The sequence below is a fragment of the Genypterus blacodes genome, unplaced genomic scaffold (assembly GCF_046128005.1).
Source record: "Genypterus blacodes isolate CSIRO-AG114 ecotype Tasmania unplaced genomic scaffold, CSIRO-AGI_Gbla_v1 ptg000012l_1, whole genome shotgun sequence".
Classification (NCBI taxonomy): Eukaryota; Metazoa; Chordata; class Actinopteri; order Ophidiiformes; family Ophidiidae; genus Genypterus; species Genypterus blacodes.
The window spans coordinates 2651333-2675005 of NW_027466826.1; the positions used below are offsets into that span (position 1 = coordinate 2651333).

General features: G+C 48.1%; 1 protein-coding gene across 1 annotated transcript in view; it reads left to right on the top strand.

The window, feature by feature from the left end:
- ptk7b (protein tyrosine kinase 7b) overlaps positions 1-23673 on the top strand; it is a 62421-nt gene that overhangs the window by 33754 nt on the left and 4994 nt on the right. The window contains exons 3-12 of the mRNA XM_076165443.1: positions 8584-8880; positions 15695-15797; positions 15923-16107; positions 17313-17460; positions 19409-19539; positions 21292-21558; positions 21922-22058; positions 22198-22333; positions 22871-22990; positions 23220-23369. Coding sequence (XP_076021558.1) covers positions 8584-8880; positions 15695-15797; positions 15923-16107; positions 17313-17460; positions 19409-19539; positions 21292-21558; positions 21922-22058; positions 22198-22333; positions 22871-22990; positions 23220-23369 — 1674 coding nt within the window. The remainder of the gene's footprint in view (positions 1-8583; positions 8881-15694; positions 15798-15922; positions 16108-17312; positions 17461-19408; positions 19540-21291; positions 21559-21921; positions 22059-22197; positions 22334-22870; positions 22991-23219; positions 23370-23673) is intronic.

Genomic DNA, 23673 nt, shown 5'->3' on the forward strand with positions numbered 1-23673 from the left:
ATGAAGAGACATCTGAGGTGACATTAAAGTAAAGAGACATGATAAAGATACAAACTATATCAACATAATACAAATAGTCACATGAAAGTCTTTCTCAAGGATGAGTGATGATTCCAGCTTTTCCCTGTGGGCTGTATTTTCAAGATACTTTCCGAATGTCCCCTAAGGACCAGGAGTCCAGCCTGAGGCCCACAGAGAGACGTGGTAATGACTCGGGATGGGTGGCCTATTAGGCTCACATGGAGGAGTATCTGGGTGGGGCACAATGCTTTGATGCAGCTGACCCCCGCCCCCCTTCTGTGCTTATTAAGAGATTTGTGGCTGATGTCTGTCGCTCTGCACACACACACACATACCCACACACACACGTACCCCTCCAGCACTGCCTGTCACACGAGTGTTTTTATTATTTTCTTTTACCGTCATGGAGACCATATGGGACACACCTTCATTTAAAGACAAGAGCTTTACTGGCAAGCAGAAGCTCGTTAGGAGAGATGAGATGATCTTTCATAATGTTAGTGAAGGTGACATACTTCTGTCAAAATGCCATGTCTGAGCAAAATTAATCTCTATCTTGCTCGGTGTGACACAGATCCTATGCTGTCGGTTGCTTGTTCATGACGTGAGAACTAATTGCGTGAGTTTTCAAAAACGGGGGAATCGCCCTGGAATCTCCACGGAAGCCCTGGTGAGCGTTTACTGCCGCCGCAGCGAGTTTGGGTTGGTCCACTCGGGGAGGGAGCCCGGCGGTTACCATGCCGGTGTAATAAGCAAGGGAGAAGAGGCTTTGTCCCGTCGGAGGTAGGATGGAAAGAACAAGGCATGAATAGTGATCTCGGTGTGGTTTGTTATAATGAGCCCAGGCCTTTCTTTGCAGAGCGCCACCCGTTACACCGTGCAGATTACCCGCTTACAATAAAGAACAGTGATTGAACAAAGCGAGCGCACGTGCCGGCTCTGCTCTACTCTTTTGAACCCTTTTTTTTTTTCAATTAGAAGCCGCGGAATGAACACAAAGATGTGCACGACTCCTGCTGCACGGGGAATGAAAAATAACACAGAGGGCAGAGTTTGGAGTTAATTCAAAGAGGCAGCAGGGTCTCATTCTCTAACGTTTCTTTGATGTATTTGATCTTGATCAGTATCATGGTTGAGGTTGAACAGAGAGTAGCGGCTTTGATTTGATGTCCATGTAGTTTCTATTATACTTAAGAATATTCATTATAATATATACATACACCGGAGAATAGACCTCAGATGTGGTTCAGGGGCTAGAATTGAGGCACTGCGAAATGAAGGAAAGTTCCTGAGGTTCCCCATCGGCTCCTCCGCCGTGAGAAGCACCTCGGCAGGCTGTGCAAAGCTCTGCCGATGCCAATATTGAGATCGGCCTGTCACTACCATTACAGAGACGTTGCACCTGGTCGGCCTCTGACCTGTACACCGTCTCTGCTGTCAAGTCAAATAAGGCAACTTGACGTCTCTCTGTGTTCAGGCAGCACGTCGGCTTCAGATTCATGTCTGGGACACTAAACTGCTGCCAAAACACTGCTTTTGCCTTGTTAATTGGTAACAGCTCGGAATGTTTGACCTCAGGGAATCAAATTCATTATTGTATTTATTTTTTTTGCTATTTGTTTTTATTGAAGCAACCATTTTACATGACCATTTTTATACAGAAAGAGGGGGAAGGGGAGAGAGAGAGATAGAGAGAAAGAAGGAAGGTTGTATTATTAATACTATTGTTGTTGTGAAACTTTATACGTAGACCCTGAGGCAGAATACAAGTAGATTGAAATTGCGATGATCTCATAGGGAAAATACAGTTTTTACAGGATGATGTCAAAGAGCAATGTAGGCTATTACAAATGGCATCATAGGCTGTGGTAAAGAGAAGGAGAGAAGAGAGAAACAAAAAACAAAACAAAGAAAGGACATCCCACCCAGAAACCCAACCCAACCCCGCAGTCACACAACCCCGCATCCATACAACCCCGTCCTGGCCCGCCTGGGATGTAAAATAAAAAGGAACTGTTCTGTGTTCTAGTAATCAGTCACTGGTCTGGCATAGCCTGTAGATCTGTGAAGTAAGAGAGTGTTTAATGTTTTAGAAGGATAGTAAAACATTCTCAGTAGAGTATTCCCTGGTCCTTTATGTCTGTAGGAGACCAATTTTCTAGGAGTGTGCCACTGGGGAGGCTTAGTGGAAAACACACACGCACACACGGACACACACACACAGGATGTCAACTGATTTGTTGACAGGCCATGAGAGCTCTGTCAGCAAGCTCAGGTGGTTTCCATGACTTCTCCTGTCATTCCCTCTCCAATGTCCCCAACATTCCCGTCTATAAACACACACATGATGATGGGGCTGCCCCTGCTTTTTCTATAGCTCTGAAAAACACTCTTTACTCTGATTGATGATCTGAGATTCCGTACCGCAAATGCCAAAGCACAATCATGTCAACCATCACTTCTGAGATTTCATCTGTAGAACATAAAGAATATTGATCTATTGTCTTACTACTGCAATGATGTACACAGAAAACAGAGTAAACAAACACCAAACAGCCTCTACTGTTCATGCTACTGCTATTTTGATCATATCAGGCGAGTCATTTTGTGTGAATTTGACATTTTGTGTAGTTTCTGTTAATGATTCTCTTCTATGTTGCACATTGTCACCAGTCTAGTTTATTCAGATACATTCAAACAAACACTAAGAGTGATTTGTTCTCGTTGTCTGATGCCGTCTGTGGTACCATCCTTTATATCTCCTCCCATCTTCTCTTGACATGGAGGACTGCTGCTCCCTCCTTCCAAAGGAATGCTAATCATGTTAGCCAGGCATTCCGGCTAAACAGCAGGAATCTACAGCGGTGGCTAAATTGTAGAGGAAATCTCGAATGCGAGCCGGGGGGATTTTTTCCCATCTGCATGCACGTCTGGCTGGCCCGACGGAGCGTTTTTGAGGATGACTTCATCACCTCTGTCAGAGAGCATATGGAGGATGAGCCGCTCCGATTGCGAAATTGAACTTTTCCTCAAAGAGGCGGTTGTTTATGCTTGTGACTAAACTTCCCCTCTTTCATCCTCATCCCTCTGACTCACCCCCTCCCCCCCACTGCTGGTGGCCTGCTAAAATAAACGCTTTTAAGGAGAGAAGTAGTTTTCAAAGTACTGTGTGTCACTGTTCTCTCCCGTGAGGGCCTTTGCATCCTGAAAAATTTATAACATGGTTTTTCCAGTATGTCGTCAGTGTTGGAAATAACAAGGGACAATTCTACATTCCTTCATACCTGGAATGTCATAACCTGTTTTGAATTATGTGGTGGTCCTGATCAAGACCTGAGAACACGAGATTCGTCACGAGGCTGCAGTGAAAGATAATTCCTGAAGAATCAACAAGTTAGAGTGTCTTATTCAACAATGGAAAACTGGAAGTGAAGAAATGGAAGTGGATCTGCAAAGCGATCTAGACGGCCACATGTTAAACCATATGAAACCTGCAGCTTCTTCAATGGTCCAGATCTTAAGATGGAAAGCTTCCCCTGCTGAGTTTGTTTAAAATGTAGTCGTTGGGGCAAAGCTAAAGTTAAAAGTAGATTTCATGCCTTGCTCACCACCTGACCTTGGCATGACTTCAACTAAACGCGATGCATTTTGCCTTTTAAGTCAAAACAAACCTTCAGATCTCATGTGATTTCTGAGAGTCGTTAATAATTGATCCGATCAGAGACGCTCTAACCGCCTCTGTGCCATTTACTCTTCGGCGCTCCTTTGAAGTTGCACTGTTTGTTGTCTGCGTTTTGACTAAAGAGGACCGATGTTATCTAGAGTGTTGCTGCTTTCATCCCCTAATTGGGTTAGGAGGGGAGGGGGCCGTGGCGTAAAACGGAGCAATCGCTGATGGTGGTCACGTCTCTGCTCAAAGTGGTAGAGGAGACGGAGGTGACTCTGGGAGAGAGGTTGTTGTTTTCTTCACATATCTCTCAGGCCATACATGATTAAAACAGCGGGTGTTGTTGCCAATGTTGACACGATATCAGGGTTGGTTTGAGGATTGGGACTCTGTGAAATGTGTCACGGTTCAACTCTGTGTCATGGTGGCCGTGTTGTGATGGCCACCGTAAAACGCTTGTTCGTTCCGCTTTCCTCTCAGAGCAGCTGTTTGGTTTAGACACAGTCCACTGCATGCCTGGTGAACACACACACATAGGGGCTATTTGAGATCCCGCATCAGGGCACGTCTGCTGCCAAGTGCCTACGGGTGTTGCTGGGTTGCGCTTGTGCAGGTATGGGTGTGTTCCTCTTGGACCTGTGCAGCCTTTAGGCCTGTGTGTCCTCCCGGTTGTCAGCTTGTTAGGACGTTGTTAATCAGAACTAGATAAGGATCTTATTTACCTGGACCTTACTTAAGTAGCAAGTCCATGGTTCCTTCAGTCTACATTTACGCTTACATTCACGTTAAATTTCCAATTATGCTGCGGTTGAGGCCAAGTAGCCATGTTTCTCATTCAGCAGCAGCTCAAACCCACCGCTCTCCTTGTTTACTCACTCTGACCTTTCTGCGTAAGAACATCAAACAGTTTCTCTTGAACTTTTGTAGCTATCGATCCTATTGTCCACAGATAAACGCACACTTTCTCGTACACACCACACGCTCTCGTTCTTTGACTCTAATCTCGTATTGCCATCGATGTTGCGGTGTGGTTTTCCTTGGTAAATGTGATTCTGGGTAGACGCCTCTGAAGTGGAGAAAGTGAACAGATGAGCTGCCAGGCTGCTGATGAGCCCATTACGATGGGTTCTGACTGTCGGGGCCGACTTGACGGCGACTCCTACCTGACAGGCCTGACAGCTGAGCCGGGCTTAATGGGGTCTGCAGTGCGGCATGTCGAACAGGAGAATCCCAGCGTGCGGATCTTTTACCCCTCGCAGCAGTTTCTCCTCTGTCTTTAACCTACTTTCTGTCTCTTCCAACTTCTTTGCAGATACCTTGATCGGAATCCAGGGGAACTCAAGCTATTTTGAAACGAGGGCTATTAATATTTCATGATAACGGCTGCTCATCCCGGTGCATTAGTGTCTCCGTCCTTGCCTTCCCTGGCAGGCATGCGCGCATTGATTGGAATCTCGGTCCGGAATCTTAAGTGTTTTTGTTTTCCTTCATCTTGGATTTTTTCATGCTTTCCTCACCTTCGCTCTCACAGGATATTTCTCTCTTTTCTTTCCAGTTACAAAGATTTCTGGGTAAACCTTTAGATTGAATGATCTTTCTTGCCTCCATTCTGGCTTGAGAACGTCTCCGTCCTCTGCTCTTCATCCCTGCCGCCTCTCTCCTCCTCATCACTCACCCTGTCTGTCTCTCAACCACTCTCACTCTGAAGGGCCCTCACTCAGAGTTTGGATAGCGTTTTCCCCTGGTTATCACTTCAAAATGTCCCCCTGAGCAGACACAAACAGTCTCCTTTCTGTGTGTGTGTGTGTGTGTGTGCGTGTGTGTGTGTGTGTGTGTGTGTGTGTGCGTGTGTGTGTGTGTGTGTGTGTGTGTGTGTGTGTGTGTGTATGTGTGTGTGTGTGTGTGTGTGTGTGTGTGTGTGTGTGTGTGTGTGTGTGTGACAGACAACGGAATGCGTGACATCAAACAAGTGTGTTAATTTGGTTACACAGATAAGATTTTTGTGTAATCTACTGCCAGAGGTTGTGTGTTGGGACAAAGAAAGACATGGGGATGGTGTGTGTGTGTGTGTTGGGGCAACTGTGGCTTTGTACCTGTGTGTAGTTTTGCGTACGGCTGTGTGCTTTGTGTGTGACTGTTTATATGAGAGGCAGGACGGTGCTTTGTGTGTGTGTGTGTGTGTAAGATGTAGGTCACAGTGCCTTCTGTATTTGAACAGTACTGTAAACTTGGCAGACTTCACTCTACCCCCACCACCTCTCTCTCCCCCTCTCTCCCTCACTCTCTCTCTCTCTCTCTCTCTCCCCCTCACTCTCTCTCTCTTTCTCCCCCCCCCTCTCTCTCTCTCTCTCTCGTCTGTCATTCTGTGGTATGTGAACACACCTTATCTGTGAGTGCCGTCTCTGCTGGGACTTTTCCCGGGAGCTATTCTTTCTCTGCACTGATCTGAACCTACACACACACACACACGCACATGCACACGCTCACACACACTCCGTATGTCAGCGCACATCTCAAATGAATCCATCAACCGCATGCCTCAGCTTTGTCGCGTCTCTCTATCGAAATGAATAATGGCGTTGCACAGAGGAGGCTGAGTGAGATGGAAGTTGGCACACTCACCCACGCCCCAGCTGTACGCTTGGCATGGACACGTGTATGTGTGTGTGTGTGTGGACATAACCCGATAGCAGGAGGTGGAGATTGCGGCCGCTTGTGTTTTCATCCCATCTGCCTCCATTCATGCAAGTCGCAACTCCGATGGAACATATTCACAGCCTCTGAGGTGAAGGGATCTGATCCGTTTTGGGAGACGAACAATGAGCAGCCCCATCCAGATACTTGAACGGTGGTGTGTGTGTGTACGTATGCATGCACTAATGTGCCTTATTGCAGAGTCCGGAGACGATATGATCAATTGGCAAGAAAGAGGAAAGAAGAAATGACCTTCTGTCCCCTGTGAAGCACCAGCTTGGCTGTGGATTTGTCCCATTGGAGTTCTGGCACGATACCTTTCCACATGAGATTTACCTTAATTGTCTCACCAGTTTGTCTCACAATTGCGTCATTAAAAACAGATCTAACTATCTCCTTATATATCCCTTTGATTTCTGGATGTTGTTATTCAGTCAGTATTTTTCCACATGCGATTGAAGGCTAAATGTGATTAATACTGTACAAGCATTAGTAGCAAGGAGGCTACACACTCCATTTGTTATCCACAGTAAACATACTTCAATTTATACGTCTTTCGATGGCATGAAGGTGTATACTCGCACCTTTACTCTGGCCCTCGGCTTTCACGTGCAAAAACATCAGTGCGCAGATCACTTTCTGCTCTATTTCTGGCGAGGCGAGTTTGAATCCAAAGTGGAGCAACTGATACCTGAGACAGCTCGGAGCAGATCAAAGGCTCAGTGTCAGTGTGTTTGCCCACCTTCCATATCACTGAACAGGGTTTTTTTCCCAGGATTTGTATATATCTGACCACACACACTCACTCCGGCTTTCTTCCATGGATGGATGGCTTGGCAACTAAGATCCAAGTCTTCTAAACATCGACATGCTGATAGCCTGAATTTAAACCCACTTTTTTTCAGATTACAATACAGTTTGATGAGTTATCCATAGCCCGTCCTGCCTCTCTGCACTCCTCCTTCATTTTTTCGGCCCGCTCGTCTGTCAGCTGCAGCCACCTGGAACCGAGACAAAGCTTAGTCTGATGAGGAGGAGGAGGACAGGCGAGGAGGGTCAAAGATGAAAGGATTACCTCAGCTCATCTGCAGCCAGCTCCTTGATTTAACATTATTGAAAGATCCCCCTTGTTGCTTTGCTTTAATCCTCCAAGAATAACAAACATGCCTAACCAGGCGCGCACAGAAACACACACAAGTACACGTACACACACACACACACACAGGTGTAGGTACCCTGAATCGACCGTCAGTGGACCGTTCCTTCTGATAACAAACTCTTGACACCGGGTGTGATAACATTGTGCTATGCAGGCCCTGCTTTGCCATCAGGCCCAGGCAGTTATTGATGACTTCATTGCGGCGGCTGTTCAAGCGAGAAGCAGCTGTTAAATCGAAATTAGCAGCGGCCAGTCAGTGATCACGGATCGCTTTTATTTTCCCGCCAAGATTTGGTCAGCGACAGTTAAAGAGTGTATAAAAATGAAGCTCTGCTCGATGCCGGTCGGTCACAAGTCGCCAGAGGCTGCGGCGACTGAGGCTCACAAGCGACAGAGAGGCTTGGGCAGCGGTTACGGTTTATTTTGCAATAAAAGGAAAAGCAGAGAAAACAGAGGGGTGTGTGTGACGTGATGCTTCAACAGCAAGAGGAGTGGCGAAATTTGCTGAAACAAAAGTCATGTAGTGAAGAATATAAACGTATTTGCACTATTTTGCCGGAAACACATCTAACACACAATGCTGGCAAACTGCATAAATGTGTGTGTGTGGGTGTGTGTGCACTCATTGTGTCTTGAGTTGATAGTCATGTCTCCCAGAGCTGATTAATGCATGACTCTGGGTTTGTGTGTGTGTGTGTGTGTATACACGTCGTTTAATAATAAGCTCCAGCCTCGCTAACGGGAAACGCGTTTTCTCCGCGTTGGGTCTCGATCATTTTATGACTAATAATTTACAGCTCGCCTGTATTGTCTAAACATCACATTCCTCCTGCGCACTAAGTGGTCACCGTGGTTTACACTTAATGAACGGAAAACGCAGTAAAACGTTCACAGCAACCCCACTCTAATCCTCTATCATTTCCTTCCCCTTTCTCTCTCTATGTCTCTCTCTCGCTCTCTCGCTCTCTCTCTCTCTCTCTCTCTCTCTCTCTCTCTCTCTCTCTGTCTCCTATCCTCCTCCATCTCTCCTGCCTTTTCCCAGTTCTGTCCATCCGGGCCACCGACATCCAGTTCACCAAGGAGCCCAAGTCCCAGGATGCCCTGCACGGCCGCAGCGCCATGCTCCGCTGCGAGGTCAGCGACCCGGCCAACATCCTCTACAGGTGGCTGCACGACGGCCAGGCCCTGGAAAATGACGACCGGCGCTTCCAGGAGGGCAGCAACCTCAAGTTCACCGCCGTCGATCGCCAGCTAGACGCCGGGAACTTTGTGTGCGTGGCGGAGAACTCGGCCGAGGGGAGCATGCTGCAGTCCACCAACGCCTCCTTCAATATCAAATGTGAGTGTCTCATTGCAGGATTCCTAGAGGAGCTTGACTGAGAAGTTGCCAGCTGACAGGGTTTCATAATGGCAGCGAGGGGGGGGGGCGTCCAGGTTCTGGATCAAAACAGCAAAACAAAAGTCAGGGTCTAGGATGACGGGAGCTGATGGAATGTTTCCACCTTGTTACCTTGTTCTTTGTGGCCTCCACTCTCTCTCTTTCTCTCCCTCTCTCTCTCCAAAGGAAACTAGATATCTGTGCCACCGAGCATGTGTTTCTTATTTCTCTTTTCCTCCTCCTCCTCCTTCTCCTCCGTTGTGCAACACTCTCCTTTCCCACATCCCCTCAAAAGGCTTTTGTCTGGAAATTACCGAGCAGTGCACTCCACCTTCTAGCTATATAATTATTTACGTTTGGATTAACACCGGCCTTCCCGCTCCGTGATTTTATCCCCAGCAGACCTTTCACCCCCTGTCACTCTCTGAACTTGTTGTCAGTAATCAGGTACATCCGTAACTTTACTTGCTTATTCTAGTCCCTTAAACAAAACCTTGGTAAACCTTGGTAACCCTCTTAAGTTTCAGAGGAAGCAGTGGGAATTCTGCACAAGCCTGTTTGGGATAAATGATCATTAAAGTGAGTTAATGTGAAAGGCCCTCAGGTACAAGTCGTTACTAAAAAAAGGCCTCGTGTCTTACAAACACAGAGTTTGTAGCTTAACTACATGGTGGCGGGAAAACAAAAGGTGACGCACTGTGATAGATGGCTCCGCCCGGGATGCGTTGTCCTCTCTCGCCAAGTCCTGCCGGGTGTTTTTTTTAATCTTTTGCGGCGATGTTATTTGTTCCCAGGCTGATTAGAAGAACAGATGAGTGCGCCAAACTCCCGAGTAGCAAACGGAAAGAACAGACGGCGAGGAACAAACAGGAGTGAATAGCCGAGCGAGCGAGGAAGAGAGAAAGAGAGAGTTCAGACTCGGGTCTTTGACTCCGTTTGCGATGTCTGACGCGGACGCTGAGCGATTACATTTTCAAGCCAGATAGACCAAAGACGCACATCAGTTTCCCGAAAACCCTCCTTTGATCTGAAGGGATGTGCTTTTATGTGTCGCAATTAAAATGATATAGTATCAATAAAGCTCCAGTGTAAAAAGAAAAAAAAGCCCCAAACAAGTCGGACAAGAATCGCCTGTTTTTTTTTTTACGAGTTGCCATCGTGACCCAGAATAAACTGCCACTATCTGCCAGGCATTAATATTCCCACGCTTTGAAGAAGAATGGAATATTTATATTGGAAGACAGATGGAGCCGGTTCAAAGGTATTCATTTTTTAATGTAGTCTCCACGGTTATGATGAATACATAGCGGCGAGGCCCCAGGGGCGGTGGATGTGCTGCACACTCCGGTCAGCGTAGATGTGCGTTTACACTCCCGGGGAAGAATGGACACAAGGAGAGACGCGGTCAGCTGGAGCAGGCAGTCCTGCCAAAAGAACAACGGTCCCAGGCCAACACACGTCTCGCTCTAATAATACGCTGGCCCCAAACGGACAGAAACGGCTATAATTAGGAATACTTTTCATTCAAGAATTTTCTCAGAATGTGCCAGATCACCATCCAATACAAACCAAACTGCACCTTATTGATCGTCTGTAGAGGAATATAAAAGCCCGATTGTGTCTGTTTAAATTGGTGGAATAGGAATTCAAATGTCCTCAACATCGGTTCAAAACAAAGACAAAAACAAAAGAAATCTGTCTGTTTGTGTGTTGTTTCATTGATAGGACACCGTATCAAGTAGCCCTTCAACGATTGGCTACTTGAAGACCACCCTACGATGACTGGAGTGTGCTCGGGTACAGCATACACACACACACACACACACACACACACACACACGTCACCTCCCTCTAGCAGCACTCCGTAATCGCACATTCCTTCACTTTCAGATACGACAGACCCGCAGACAAACACAGAGTAGATAAGAGCTGCAGGTTTCTGAGCCGCGGATCCGTTATTAGCGGCCGCAGTGTAAATAAAATAACTTGCGGTCGTGATTTGCCCGGAACGTTAAGCATGATAGGCTCAGTATCAGCTCGATAAGAACACACCAGCAGACAGCGGTTTCCTCCGGCACAACTTTGGATAAGAAACCACCTACAGTGGCATTTCAGCAAAGGTCCATTAATACTCGTCCTGCTCTCAAAGGAAATGGAAGATACAAAACAGCACATTACATATTCTCTGTATCCTATAGAAAGTCAGATAGAGGCAGTAAATCATCCTTAATCAGTGTTTTATTCCACATTTGTCTGTGTGCACCAACCGCATTTGTCTCCGTCACACTGGGGGATGGGGGGGTGGGGGGCGTGGTTGCTAGGCCAGCCATCTCTGGATCACCCCTCGGCGGATCGTACCGTGTTATGACAGATGTTGTCATATTTCCCCAACATGCATTTAACGGCCGATAAAGCCGCGCGCAGCCTTTAAAGTAAAGACCCCCGCCGGCGTATTAATCCAGCCTGTGCGATCACTCATGTGTGTGCTAGTTTGCGTGTGTGCGAGGACTTAAATGTGTGTTGCGGGGGGAGGTTGCCCCATATGTACTGTACTGTACACTGACTGTACCGCTAGTACGTTACACAGTTACCCCTCCCCCAGCTGTCCTATCCACAGGGAGAGTTAATTTATCTTGCTCTCAACGGCGGGTGGGCTAATCCTTCCAGTTGAGAAGAGTTATTTAGAGCAATTACCCCCCCAACCCTCTGTTTTCACTAATTACGGATCGGGGTCCTAGTTCCCCCCCCCCCCCGCAAGCCTCCGTTTGTCCTGCCTGGTCACCGGGTCTCTGGCCTTTAGCGTTGTCGGCCTCCATCACTGCGTTTGTTGGTCCTGGAGGAAAACGCTTCACTCGCCTGATGCAGAGTGACGGCGTGCGTTCGTTCTCTGGTACCGGAGTACCACTCAGTACACAGATGGGACAAAAGGATGAAAAGAATTCTGTCTGCTAAATGTTCGTGACTCATCGCTTAATTGTTTTGCGCGGGGAGTGTCGCCAGGTGAGGAGACAGATCGCGTGCGGTGCCGTTTACACGCTGAGTAATCGCTTAATCCAGGTATGTTCGGCAGTGTACACCAACGTCGGCCTGTGCAGATATCCGTCAGAAGATTACACGGATGTTAAAAGTTCAATACCAATGCGATTAAGGTGACATTAACCATCACAAATTGCGCAATCCTCTGAGCTCCATCCACGTATTAACCTTAATCACGGCTGGGTCAAAAATTGGAATTGCGCGTAGGAGCATTCCGGAATTAATTTAATTGTGGCATTCCGGTGACATTTTCGAAAATTAGCTCATTGCCTTTATCGCATTTGAAATAGAATTGTTGTCACTCTCACGGATGCGTTTGCAGGGAAAGCACCGGAAGGCCTGTGTTCTGTAACATATTGCTATTTTCACAAGCAAGCAATAAGCCGCCTGCCTCCGTTCATACAGCGTGTCCTTGGCCTACATATTGTCAAGCAGACATATTTTGAAGCATCGTTCTCTCTCTCTCGCTCTTTTGTCCCTTTTGTCCTGGTCGCAGCAGCATCTGTGGGAGCTCTCGTGCCCTGCTGCCCGGCCATTAGACCTCCGTCAACCACAGCTGATAAAAATCTGACACCTGGTCTAACAAAGTGACTGGATGACGTCACAACATTCCCATGGCTGCCCCCGGAGCGCCCTTTTCCCCCTCCTCCCAATCCGACAAAAGTCTACAATCCGAAAGCCGTTCTGCCATATGTTTTGGTTACTTCCATGCCCTTATGCTGCTGTCACTCAAAGCTGTCCGCCCTCTCTCTCTCTGCACTCCCACGGATAACAGAACAAGCCCTTCCTCTCTTGTTTCAGAAACACACTCGCCATGGCAACTAATCAGCTCAAAGGGGGTGGGTGGAAATGAGCAACCGCACACGTTCAACAGGTTTTTGGCCCGAGAAGCGTCTGTGCCGTGACACCGTCCTCACAATTCATCATGTTATCGTACCCGCGTCAACACCGCTTCCTGTTCCTTCCCCCCGCACACCTAATAATTACAACCCCCCTAATTACAGCACGAGGTACCAGGCTCGCTCCGACACTTCCCTGTGCATTCTGATGGGGATTATGGGGAAGTGTTCGCCTCTAATAGGCTCTGAAAGTGCACCTTATGTTTGTCCAAATGACAGCCGGAGAAATTTGACCTGTTGGTGAGCTCTGAAAGAATCGATGGTTTGAGAACAGACGACATCGGGGATATGTTTAGTTCTTAAAAACGGGTAAACAGAACTATACCTATGAATTGTATTTGGGCTCTGTTTTCACTGACTAATATACAATTAGTCAGTGAAAATCAGTCAGTAATATGCTTATTGAGGTCATCACTATGTCATATAATGCAATGAAAGTAAATGAATCCAGTAAAATAGTGTAATCCATTGTAAACAGTCGCCACAATCAATCAAATTAATGGGTCAAAGAATATTGGTATGATTTAAAAATGTCAGTGTCGATACTTTTCATTACTTTCGACAACCCTGGTCAGTTTTTCTAAGTGCTCATGTGTTGTCAGTGGCTGTGATTTGGCAGTGAAGAAGGTAGCGGGGCTTTTAAATCAGATTATGAGGGAAGGACATGTTGCTCCAGCAGCACAGGAAGTAGTGAACGACCAGAAGTCCAGGTTCTAACAACTGGAGTGGAAGTTCACCGGAGATGCAACCAATCCTCATAATATTAGGACCCAGTTTCCCTCGGAGGAAGAGCCTGAATCCCTGTGTGTGTGTGGAGCTTTGCCACTTTTGTTTTCCATAATGGTTGGACTATTCAGAGCCTTTTATTGTGTGTGTGTGTTCAGCCCTGATCTCCACCCGCTTTCTGACCTCAGGCAGGTTACGACAATTGCTGTGATTTGTTTGCTGATTATATTTGACCCGTGTGTGACAGTCTGTCATGTTGTGAATGACACGCTAAACAACCGTTCTGTCGCTCTGCTCCTCACACACTCCTCCTCCTCCTCATCATGACTCACTATTTCTGTTGAAGTCTGCCTTTCCCATGCGCTAATAACAGGTCTGTCGGAGCGTCTGGCCTCAGGTTCCAGTAGCTCGATGGCCTTCATCATCTCCTCCTCCTCATCCTCACTTAACTCCAGCCTGGAACAACCTGACTGGCACACACACACACGCGCACACACACACACACACTTGCTGTACCATGGAGGGGCATCTGTGTTAGTAGGTGGCTAATGAGGGCTACCAGGCACAGATGGGAGTATGTGTGTGTAAGTGGGAGGGATGGAGACCTTGTTTCCCATGATCCCTCAGGGCGCCGATCACTCCCGGGGTTCTCCTGTAATTCGGCGCGACAGCTCTTCCTCTAGCGCCCTCCCTGACCCTAAAGGGGCACTGCGCCCCCCTCCCCCTCCCTCGCTGTCTCAGGTGGAGGCTCATTCCATGCATATTTCATAGATGACACAAGCAGCAGCCACACTATTCAGCCACAGGCATGATGGGATTTTTTTATACTTACACACACATACTTCCACACACTAATTCAGTCATGTCAACGCCGCAGCAGCCCCAACAAACTGTCGCTGAGAGGGTGGATGAGCGCTAATCATACACCGCATACTGCATGTCGTGCAAGCAAAGCGCATAATATAAATAACAATTAGCACACACTGCGATCCGGTAAACATATTACAGCGCCGTCGCACACAGCAGGGGGAAACCCAGCAAGGCAGGAGGAAGCTGCTACAGCCCAATCTCAGCCTCCACTCTGCACACTCTATAGCTTTAATCTCTTTGTATAATTGCTTATAAATGTTTCATGCATCCAGCAGCATGTATTGTCCCTCCAACAGAAATTATTATTATTACAGTTAGCGTTAAACCTTTCCTCTTTTACAGACTACGGAGTTGAAAGTCCTCCTTCTTTTTCCGCAGTATATCATCAGAAATATCTACTAGCTTAAGTTGGTGGAGCTGCAGCGTCTCCTGATGCTTTTTCCATATGGCCTGAATTGAGACTTCAGAAGGTTCTGCTGCTGTGCTGATATCTTGACACACTGTACACAGCCCGATGTGTTCCCCAGCTGACGGCGGGGACAAACCCTCCGTAATGATAAAACCACACCGTTCCCCTCATTTGTCACTTGCGCGACGGATCAATTTCTTCCCATCTGTTTTTCTTCATGCGTCAGCTCGCTCGTCTGTCACACAAGACGCCATCGATCGGGGTTTTGATGTGTTGAAGTGATGCATCGCCTCACTTCTGGACGATGTTTTTTCAATCCCACCGGTTGAGGTTGCAGCGTTGCTCGCCAGCTCAGAGTTTAAACGCCACTTCAGACAATTGGGTGGAAAGCTTCAGGTCACCGCTTATTGCTGTATTTTTAGATTTATGATTGGCTCTAATGCTGTAGCTTAATGCTCCAAACACATTCTTATTTGCCTTCTGCTAGGTTTTATGGAGCAATCTGACAGACAGACTAGATCTCTCCACAGTCTAAGTCAATGAACTGTCCATTAGATGTCAATAAAACGGGCCACGAAGGATTAGCACTTGTGAGTGCAGCACCCTTTGTTCTGACTTCCTGTCTATTCTTGGATCATGGAGACATCACAGCCTCGTCCCCAGTCTGCCTTGAAATGCCCACCACGCCTCCATTAGCATCATCATCATCAGTGAAGGCCCCAGCTCACAAAGGCAGACGGCTTAACTAAATTTTTCCTCCCGTCCCTCTCTGCTCTTGCGTCTCCTGTCCCTCCTCCTACTCACTGTCTCTTTCTGTTTGTGTCCCTTTCTTTAGGGCTGGAGAGCGGCGGCGTCACTTTGAAGGAGCCCGCCACCGAAGGAGAGATCGAGAGCTCCGCGCCCGTCACGCTGCGCTGCCATATCGACGGACACCCACGGTGAGTCCAACATCCTTTAGGCCTCCTCCTCTCTTACTCTCTCTGTTGGGCCTTATCAAGCTTTTTCCATCCGTCTCCCCTTTTTGTCATCTCACTCAACCCTTTCTGCGCTTCTCCCTCTCCAGGCCAACGTGCCAGTGGTTTAAGGACGGCGTGAAGCTGACGGAGAAGAGCCACCAGATTAACAACAAGGAGAGGACGCTCACCTTCAAGAGCGCCACGCCCGACGACAACGGCCTCTACTACTGCTGCGCCAAAAATGCGGCCGGGCACGTCTGCAGCAACAGCAACTTCACGCTCAACATCATCGGTACGGCGCTCTCTCTATCCCTTTCCCTCTTTCTCTTAAGAACGGCGTTTGCTGCAGAGCGCTAACGGGTCACGTCCACAGGGAAGTGTTTACGGCGCGCTGCTTTCATGACATTACGGTAGGAAAAAGGGCGAGGAAGAGAAAGTGGATGGACTTCCCTAATGTGATTACCAGAGAGTGTGTTAGCACCTTTGTCTGTCCGCCGCCCACGCAACAATCACAAACATCTCCCGACTACAATAACATCCGCTCCCCTGGCAGCACACTGGCATCGATCTTTACATTCAACGAGGCCGTCAACATGAGTTTTTGTTGTTTACTCCGCTCGTTCTCCCATCAGTGCCGTGCAGAGGGGAGTACTGTAGCTACCGGGGTGCATCTAGGAGGGAAACCTGATACTCCTTTCCTCTCTAATTAGCCACCTGCCCCTCACACACACACACACACACGCTAGATTAGCACCTGGGTGGGGGGAAGAATGGATAATTGTGGAGTTTCCAGTTACCGCGTTGCCACCCTCTGCACTTCTATAAGGGCTTCACCCTGAGGAACGGTTGACAGATTTAGACAGGTTTCTCAATGCTCCGTCACAGTTGTTTAAGTTTGTCCTGCCGACTCCCCGGGTGGGCTCAGGTGTGTGTGTGTGTGTGTATGTGTGTCTGTGTGTGCGCCCCTTGTTTTCTTTAGGAGAATGCAAATACAAAAAAGAAGGGAAATGGTTTGCAGCAGAGCCTTTCCCCACCCCCAGGATGTTGATTTTATTCTAGAATCTTAAATATTCCTGTGACCTTCATTGTTTGAATCTTCATGGTTCATCTTAACCCCTGATTTACTAAGGTGTCAAAGCGTGACCATAGAGCAGCACAGAGGGGCTCGGGGGGTGTGATCCCTGAGTGCGATTCGATCCAGAAGGTAACGGGAGAAATGATGCTCCCGATAAATCCAGGGGTCTGGAATGAGCCGTGCTATGACCTCATTTAGTCTCCCACAGGGGCCCCAAGGTGCTGACACACACAGCCACCTGAAGTCTGCCTGCTGAGCGGCCTCGCACTGCTGTTGGCAGCTTTTAATAAACCCCAGGCTAGATTGTGTGATGTGTGTGTGTGTGTGTGTGTGTTATGTGTGTGCGTGTGCATTGCTGGAGGATCCCACTTGATGGTCTGATGCCTGCAGATGTGATCACAGATATTTGCCTCCCCTTTCAGATAAGAGCTTCCCGAGGCCAGTGGTCACGCCCGAGGACCAGGTGGTGCTGAAGAACGGGGAGGCCGTGTTCCACTGCCAGTTCACCGCCGAGCCTGAGCCCACACTGGAGTGGTACCACGAGAACGAGCTGCTGGCCAACAAGTCTAGGTACATGGAGATCTAAACCCTCCCCTCTCTTCACCACCCCCCTCTGTCTCATCACACAGCGTGCTCTACTCCCACTCCTCAACTTGGACACGCTTCTCCCCACAGATTTCTCCTGGTCCTCCCCTAAGTCTTTTTTTCCCTCTCTGCTTTTTCCTTACTACTTACGTTACATGAGCCCTTAGCCCCGCGTGGGTCTGTTTGCACTGCAGTCGGCTGTTCAATTGAGCCCAGCGAGGTGGAACTGGGACCCCTGGTGTCAGAGTCTCGGCCTCCTGTGCACTTTACGCAGCTCAGGCCCCGAGATGAATTGAAGGCGTAATGTTGTGCATTAAGGAATGTTATTTCTGGAAGTTGCACCGCGTTCTACCATACATCACTAGAACACAACTCCCCCTCCTCCTTTCAACCTATCAAACAAGCTTTAGAGCTCTCCAGAAAAATCCCTTCAGGCAACCATCAGCACTCCCACCACATCCTCTATAGATGCATAAGCTCTGGATAATAACCAATTTCTATACATTTGACCAAGTGCAGCCTCAGGGCAAAGAGCAACATACTGTATACACGGACTGTTCCGCATTGATAGCCTATAGATTCTTTGTCGTAGAGCGATTATGGGAGCAGATTGTGTTCACAGTGCGACAGAGGCGGTGCACTGCAACATCACGAGTGATTCGTTTGTGTAATGAGCTTGTCGGAGGCGGGTGTGGTTGCTGACTCAGCATCGAAACCTGCGAGCGTTACGTACCCATATAAACAGGCGCTCACCCGCCTTACCTTTAAAAACCCTGATCTCCATGTGGTTTAGGTACCCCCAGAGCCTCCTGCTGCTTTTGTGTGTTTGGGTTTTGTTTATTGATCCTGGCTGGTATAATGCGGCTCCCTGCAGACGAAGATTAGGTGCGAATATTTGGTGTGGATTGTTTTTCGTCTGTTTGGAAGTGCAAGAAATATATTTCAGTTTAAGATCAAGGTTATTTCAGCTTAGAGAAAAATTCTAAAACTAACGCCAGAGGCCAAAATGGAACACCGAAACCGAGTTTTAGCATTTTCTTGCTGCGTCGGCTCCTACGAAGCTTTGAAAAGACAAAACAAATCTGTCCCTGTGCTTCATGTTAGGGGGTTATTTTAGGCTGTTCCCTAGTAATGTTCCACAGACCTGTTCCCCATCCCTGAGGTGGAAACGTACACATACACTCACACGCTCCCAAAGCTCATTTCCCTCCTGCTGCTGAACACAGAATAGGAAGACGTATCACTCCTCCCGAGGGGATCCTGCACGGAGCCAGATCCACCTTGGCCCGCCGTGAGTCCGTCTTTTGTTGAAGGATTGACTTTCCTCCTCTCTGCTTTACATATCCGCTCATCTCGCAGTGCTCCGTGATGAGCCGTTGATTTCTCCGGGCTGTGCTTTCCCGGGATGTTCCAGCTCCTTCTCCGTCATCCCGGGTAGCTGCCTCTAGGGTCCGACCCGTAATAACTCCTCATCCCGTCCATCACCGGCTCCGGCGCTTCCCCCTCAGCATGCCAGGGATCACGCCGAGCGCCCATAAGCACGAGACTCCATAAAACCGCGTAGGCCACTTTTCTGTGCGTGCCGAAAGTCCTTCAGCGGAATTTTCAAACAACACCAGATGGCTTGGATTTAGTGAATCAGACCAATTCAGATAGCGTCAGGTAAATTGCCAAGCACAAGGAGGAAGGCCTTTGCTGCATCTCCTTCTGGCACCTCATGTATCGCCCTGTATGGTAAACCAGCTCCATCTGGTGCTCCAAGCAGGCCAAACCTAATGCTAATTATATGCAGATGCCATCCGAGCAAGGCCAAGGTCTGGTGGGAGATGATGGGGACATGTCTCGCGCGTGCTTCCCTGCGCGTTGGTCATCGAGATGTCTGGAGTTAAAACATGATCAAGCCATTTTTTTACTGTTCTTCTTTCGATTTTAGAGTGATCCTGTTCACCAACGGCACCCTGGTGATCACACAGGTCAAGCCCAGAAACACAGGGGCCTACAAGTGCGTCGGCCTTGGTCCCCGAGGGTCTCGCGTCACGCTGGATACGTCTCTCCTGATAGCAGGTAACACACACACACACACCCATTTTTCAATTTGCTGTTGTTTGATTGGTGAGAGACAAACACCTGCAGTGCTGTAATCTGAGGGTGAGGAGGACAAAATTGACTTATTCGTCCAGCTCACCATTTCTCTCTCTCTCTCTCTCGCTCGCCCATCCCTTTCATTTGAGTCTTTCACTTAGTGCCAGATCACTTCACTGATAATCGCATCCTCTTATTGACATCCGGCCCAGCTGGATCCACTACAGACCCTGGACCAGCCACATTTTCCTGCCCCCCCCCACCCCCCCCCCCCCCCCCCCCACCCCCCCCCTCCTCCACCTTTTCCTCTACCAAGCGAGCCGCGAGCTTCCTCCTACGTACAGCTGCTCATTGTTTTCTAATGGATTAAAATGGACAGAAAGTGAGAGGAAGGCTGGCAAAGCAACATGGGAATAAACAAGACGGACAACATCGCCATGTGACATAAACAGGCTGATAAATAAATGATGGGGGATGATTTATTTCCTAAGATGTTAAGTTGCATTCAGTTAAGTAATAGATAAAGCGGGTAAAAGAAAACAATAGATTATCCAAATCAAATTACTTCATATTGCACATTATTAAATGTTAAGTATTTTTCAGATTATTCTTTTATTTGATACTCAGAAAAGCTGTTAGGTAGAATAGAATAGACTCGTTTCCTCCGAGAGACGGCAGCACATCATTCACAGTTGTTTGCAGTTTCTCTTCACTCTATTCCGGGAAGCACATCCTCACCATTAGATGACATCATTTACCTAAACTGTGGAACAGGAAATTACTTTTATGCGCATGTGGACAATTACAAGTTGGGTGAAAACTTCCACTGCGTCCCTAAAGTGCACTTATTCCAACATTCCTTTTAAGAGCAATTTTGTAGCTCATGTAGCTTCAGCATCTTCACAAATCAACCAGCTTTTTGCAATGCAAGTGCATGCACGTCAAATATTTTGAATGGGCTCAGGGCTGGAATTTTTCGGTGCGCATGAGTGTCCCGGACGCTTAATTCCCCCCGCACAGCCTCTCTTCCCCCGAGGCTTGGGATTAAAGAAGTGCGACTGTATCTGCAGTTTTAACCCAGTGAACCGCAGCTTCCCTTTAAATACCTTAATTCACTTAATCTGTTGTTAATCCCTGCAGGTATTACAAGGGGATTGTGTCACAGTAGAATTCAGCATTTAGGGGACAAGTTTAAACAGCCCCCCCCTCTCTCTCTCTCACACACACACTGTCTTTATCTGCTGACAAGTGTGTGTGTTTTGCACAGGTTGCATTTATTATTTACAGCATTCTTGAAGGTCATCATCAGCACTGACCATCTTTCAAATGTGGGCCAAAAAGTACTAATGATTCCATTTGAGACACACACACACAGTACTCGGCCTCACAGTATTGGGTGAGCCACCTCACACAGTCTCAGGTTAAATCCCATTTGATGAATTGCCACTGCACTTAGTTCGTTCGCTTTGTTCTCTAATTACTCCGCCCCAAAAGCGGGGAACTTCTCCTTCGCCGAGAGGAAGCGCGTTAACCTGGGTCTCAGTTGGATTAAGCGCTCGGGGCCTCTTGCGAAGTTCAGAATCAGTGTTGCTTCACTGACTTTGAAGAGTTCAGTTCAGCGGCCTTTGTGTGAACAGAAATCCATTATATCTTCTAAATTGCCCTCCCCGCTCTCTCTCTCTCTCTCTCTCTCTCTCTCTCTCTCTCTGTCCTCCTCCTCCTCATCTGCATCAGAGATAGACGACATGATGCCGATGCTGTCCAAGGTCTTCGCGGCAGACACCCTGCAGCGGGTGCCCTGCCGTCCCCCGCGAGGCAAACCCGAGCCAGAGGTGTGGTGGGAGAGGAGAGGCCATCGAGTGCTGACCGATGGCGGGGTGTACCAGGACGGCCTTGACCTCGTCTTCAGTCCCACAGAGGCGGGAGACTCAGGCACCTACACCTGCGTGGCTCAGAACAAAGCGGGGCGCAAGACCCAGGAGGTCACCTTCACCGTGGCGAGTGAGTCAGACGCCGACAGAGACAAAGCTGATTACCTAAGATGGCTTCATTGATTAAAAGAATGCGCTTTTACAGAGATAAGCCCTCAGGATAATTGAATTCTTCTGTTTTAAACCTATGGAATTATAATTGTTTTTACCCCCTTTTAATTAGATTTCTAATTATTATTTTTCCTGTGCTCAGCCAATCATATTCATTACGAAGCAACCCGGAAAATTCATTTTAAGTCATCGATCCGGTTACAAATGTGTTTGTCGTGGAAAGATGCTTCAGAGAGTTCGTCTCTGATCGACTGCTCCCAGGTGTCCACATATTTTAGTTTTGTGTGTGTGTGTGTGTGTGTGTGTGTGTTTGTGTTGGCAGCTGCTCCAGTGTGGGTTCGTAGGCCCCAGGACAGCGACCTGCAGGAGGGCAAACCAGGTTACCTCCACTGTCACGCCCAGGCGAACCCTGAACCCGAGGTCACCTGGCTCCGCAACAACCTCGTGGTCACACCAGAGGTCAGTATTTTCATTTTATCCATTTCCTCATCTTGCCCCCCCCCCAACTGACCTAACTACAGTGCGTCGTTCCCCCTCATTTCCGCTCGGCTTGTTTTCACAGCTTTTAAAATGATCTCCCTCTCGTCTCTTCTCTCAGGACTCCCGATTTAAGCTCTTCCCCAACGGCACCCTGAGGATCAACAATGTGGAGGTGTACGACGGACAGATGTACGGCTGTGAAACCAAGACCGTGGGCGGCAGACTGACCGGACAAGCTCGCGTCTTTGTGCTCGGTAAGCCCCGAGTTTGTCCGATATTAGATTCAGCGGCTCATAACATCCAGGGTTTGATACACAACAACGGATATAAAACAATATTCTCACGCCTCATGGGCTTATGCGTGTTGTGTCCGTGTTATGTCTCCGTGCCTCTTGTTGGACACCCACTGAGGTGAAAGACTATGACTCATGTTCGGACACATGATAACACATGATCTAAATGTTGAATTCCTGTCAGTGTAGCTGTGTTGTTATAGGATTACTGTGATTGGTGTCCCGATGTGTCACTGTTATGTCTGGTCTGCTCTGTTTATATGATCTAAGCCTCTGATAGGCTTCTCTCCCTTAACTCATCTGTGCAGTCATGTGTGTGCACACGACCACATTCCCCCCGAATGTGTCTGAACACGATTTTCATCAGCCGATTGTCATTCATCAGTGTAGCGCAGTGTGATCTGCACAAAAGCGACTTTGACGTGTGGTTTGCGGCCCCCCACCCCTCTGTGTTTATCGGATGTGTAATGTGTGTGTTTTGACTTGTGTGTGTTCCAGAGAAGCTTAAGTTCACCCCGACCCCCCAGCCGACCCAGTGCCTGGAGCTGGATAATGAGATCACCATCCAGTGCTCGGCGACGGGCAGAGAGAACCCCACCATCCACTGGACCAAAGCAGGTGTGTATCCACGCAAATCGTTTAAAGCCTTAAGTCAGATAATACTTAATGCGATGGCTCAGGACGTCGATGCTTTTGATGGGAGAACACTGATTCCGGAAAAGCGCACAAATTATGACTTGATAGGCGTGCGAGAGAGACTCATCATCTTTTCCCAAACCCTGTCAACCCCTCCCTCCTAACATCCCCCCCACCTTGTTCCTGTGCATCTCTCTGTCGCCCCCTGTAGACGGAGGAGATCTGCCACCGCACGTGGAACAACAGAATGGCCAGCTCCATTTCACCAAAGTCACCCGCAGCGACGCCGGCGACTACACCTGCATCGCCTCCAACAGCCTCCAGGGGGAGATCAGGGCTTTGGTGACTCTCACTGTGGCCGGTAAACGCTTACTCATCCTCCTGTAAACGGCCAATAACGAAGAAGCGCTGAGGCCACCTGAGGGTCTTGTGGTCTCTGTCCATCTCCAGTGCGGTTTTATGGAAAAAGGCTTCTATTGATCATTCTCATCCACTGGCTAACACAGGCACATTAATTGTACTTGGTGGCCTTTTTATAAGCTTGGTATGAATTGTAATCGAGTTAGAGTTAGTGTCTCTGAAAGGATCATGTTCACCACGCTCACCACAGGGCGTCACGTCTATAAAGTGTTTCTGTTCATTCAGCTTTGTGCGGTGTGTGTTTT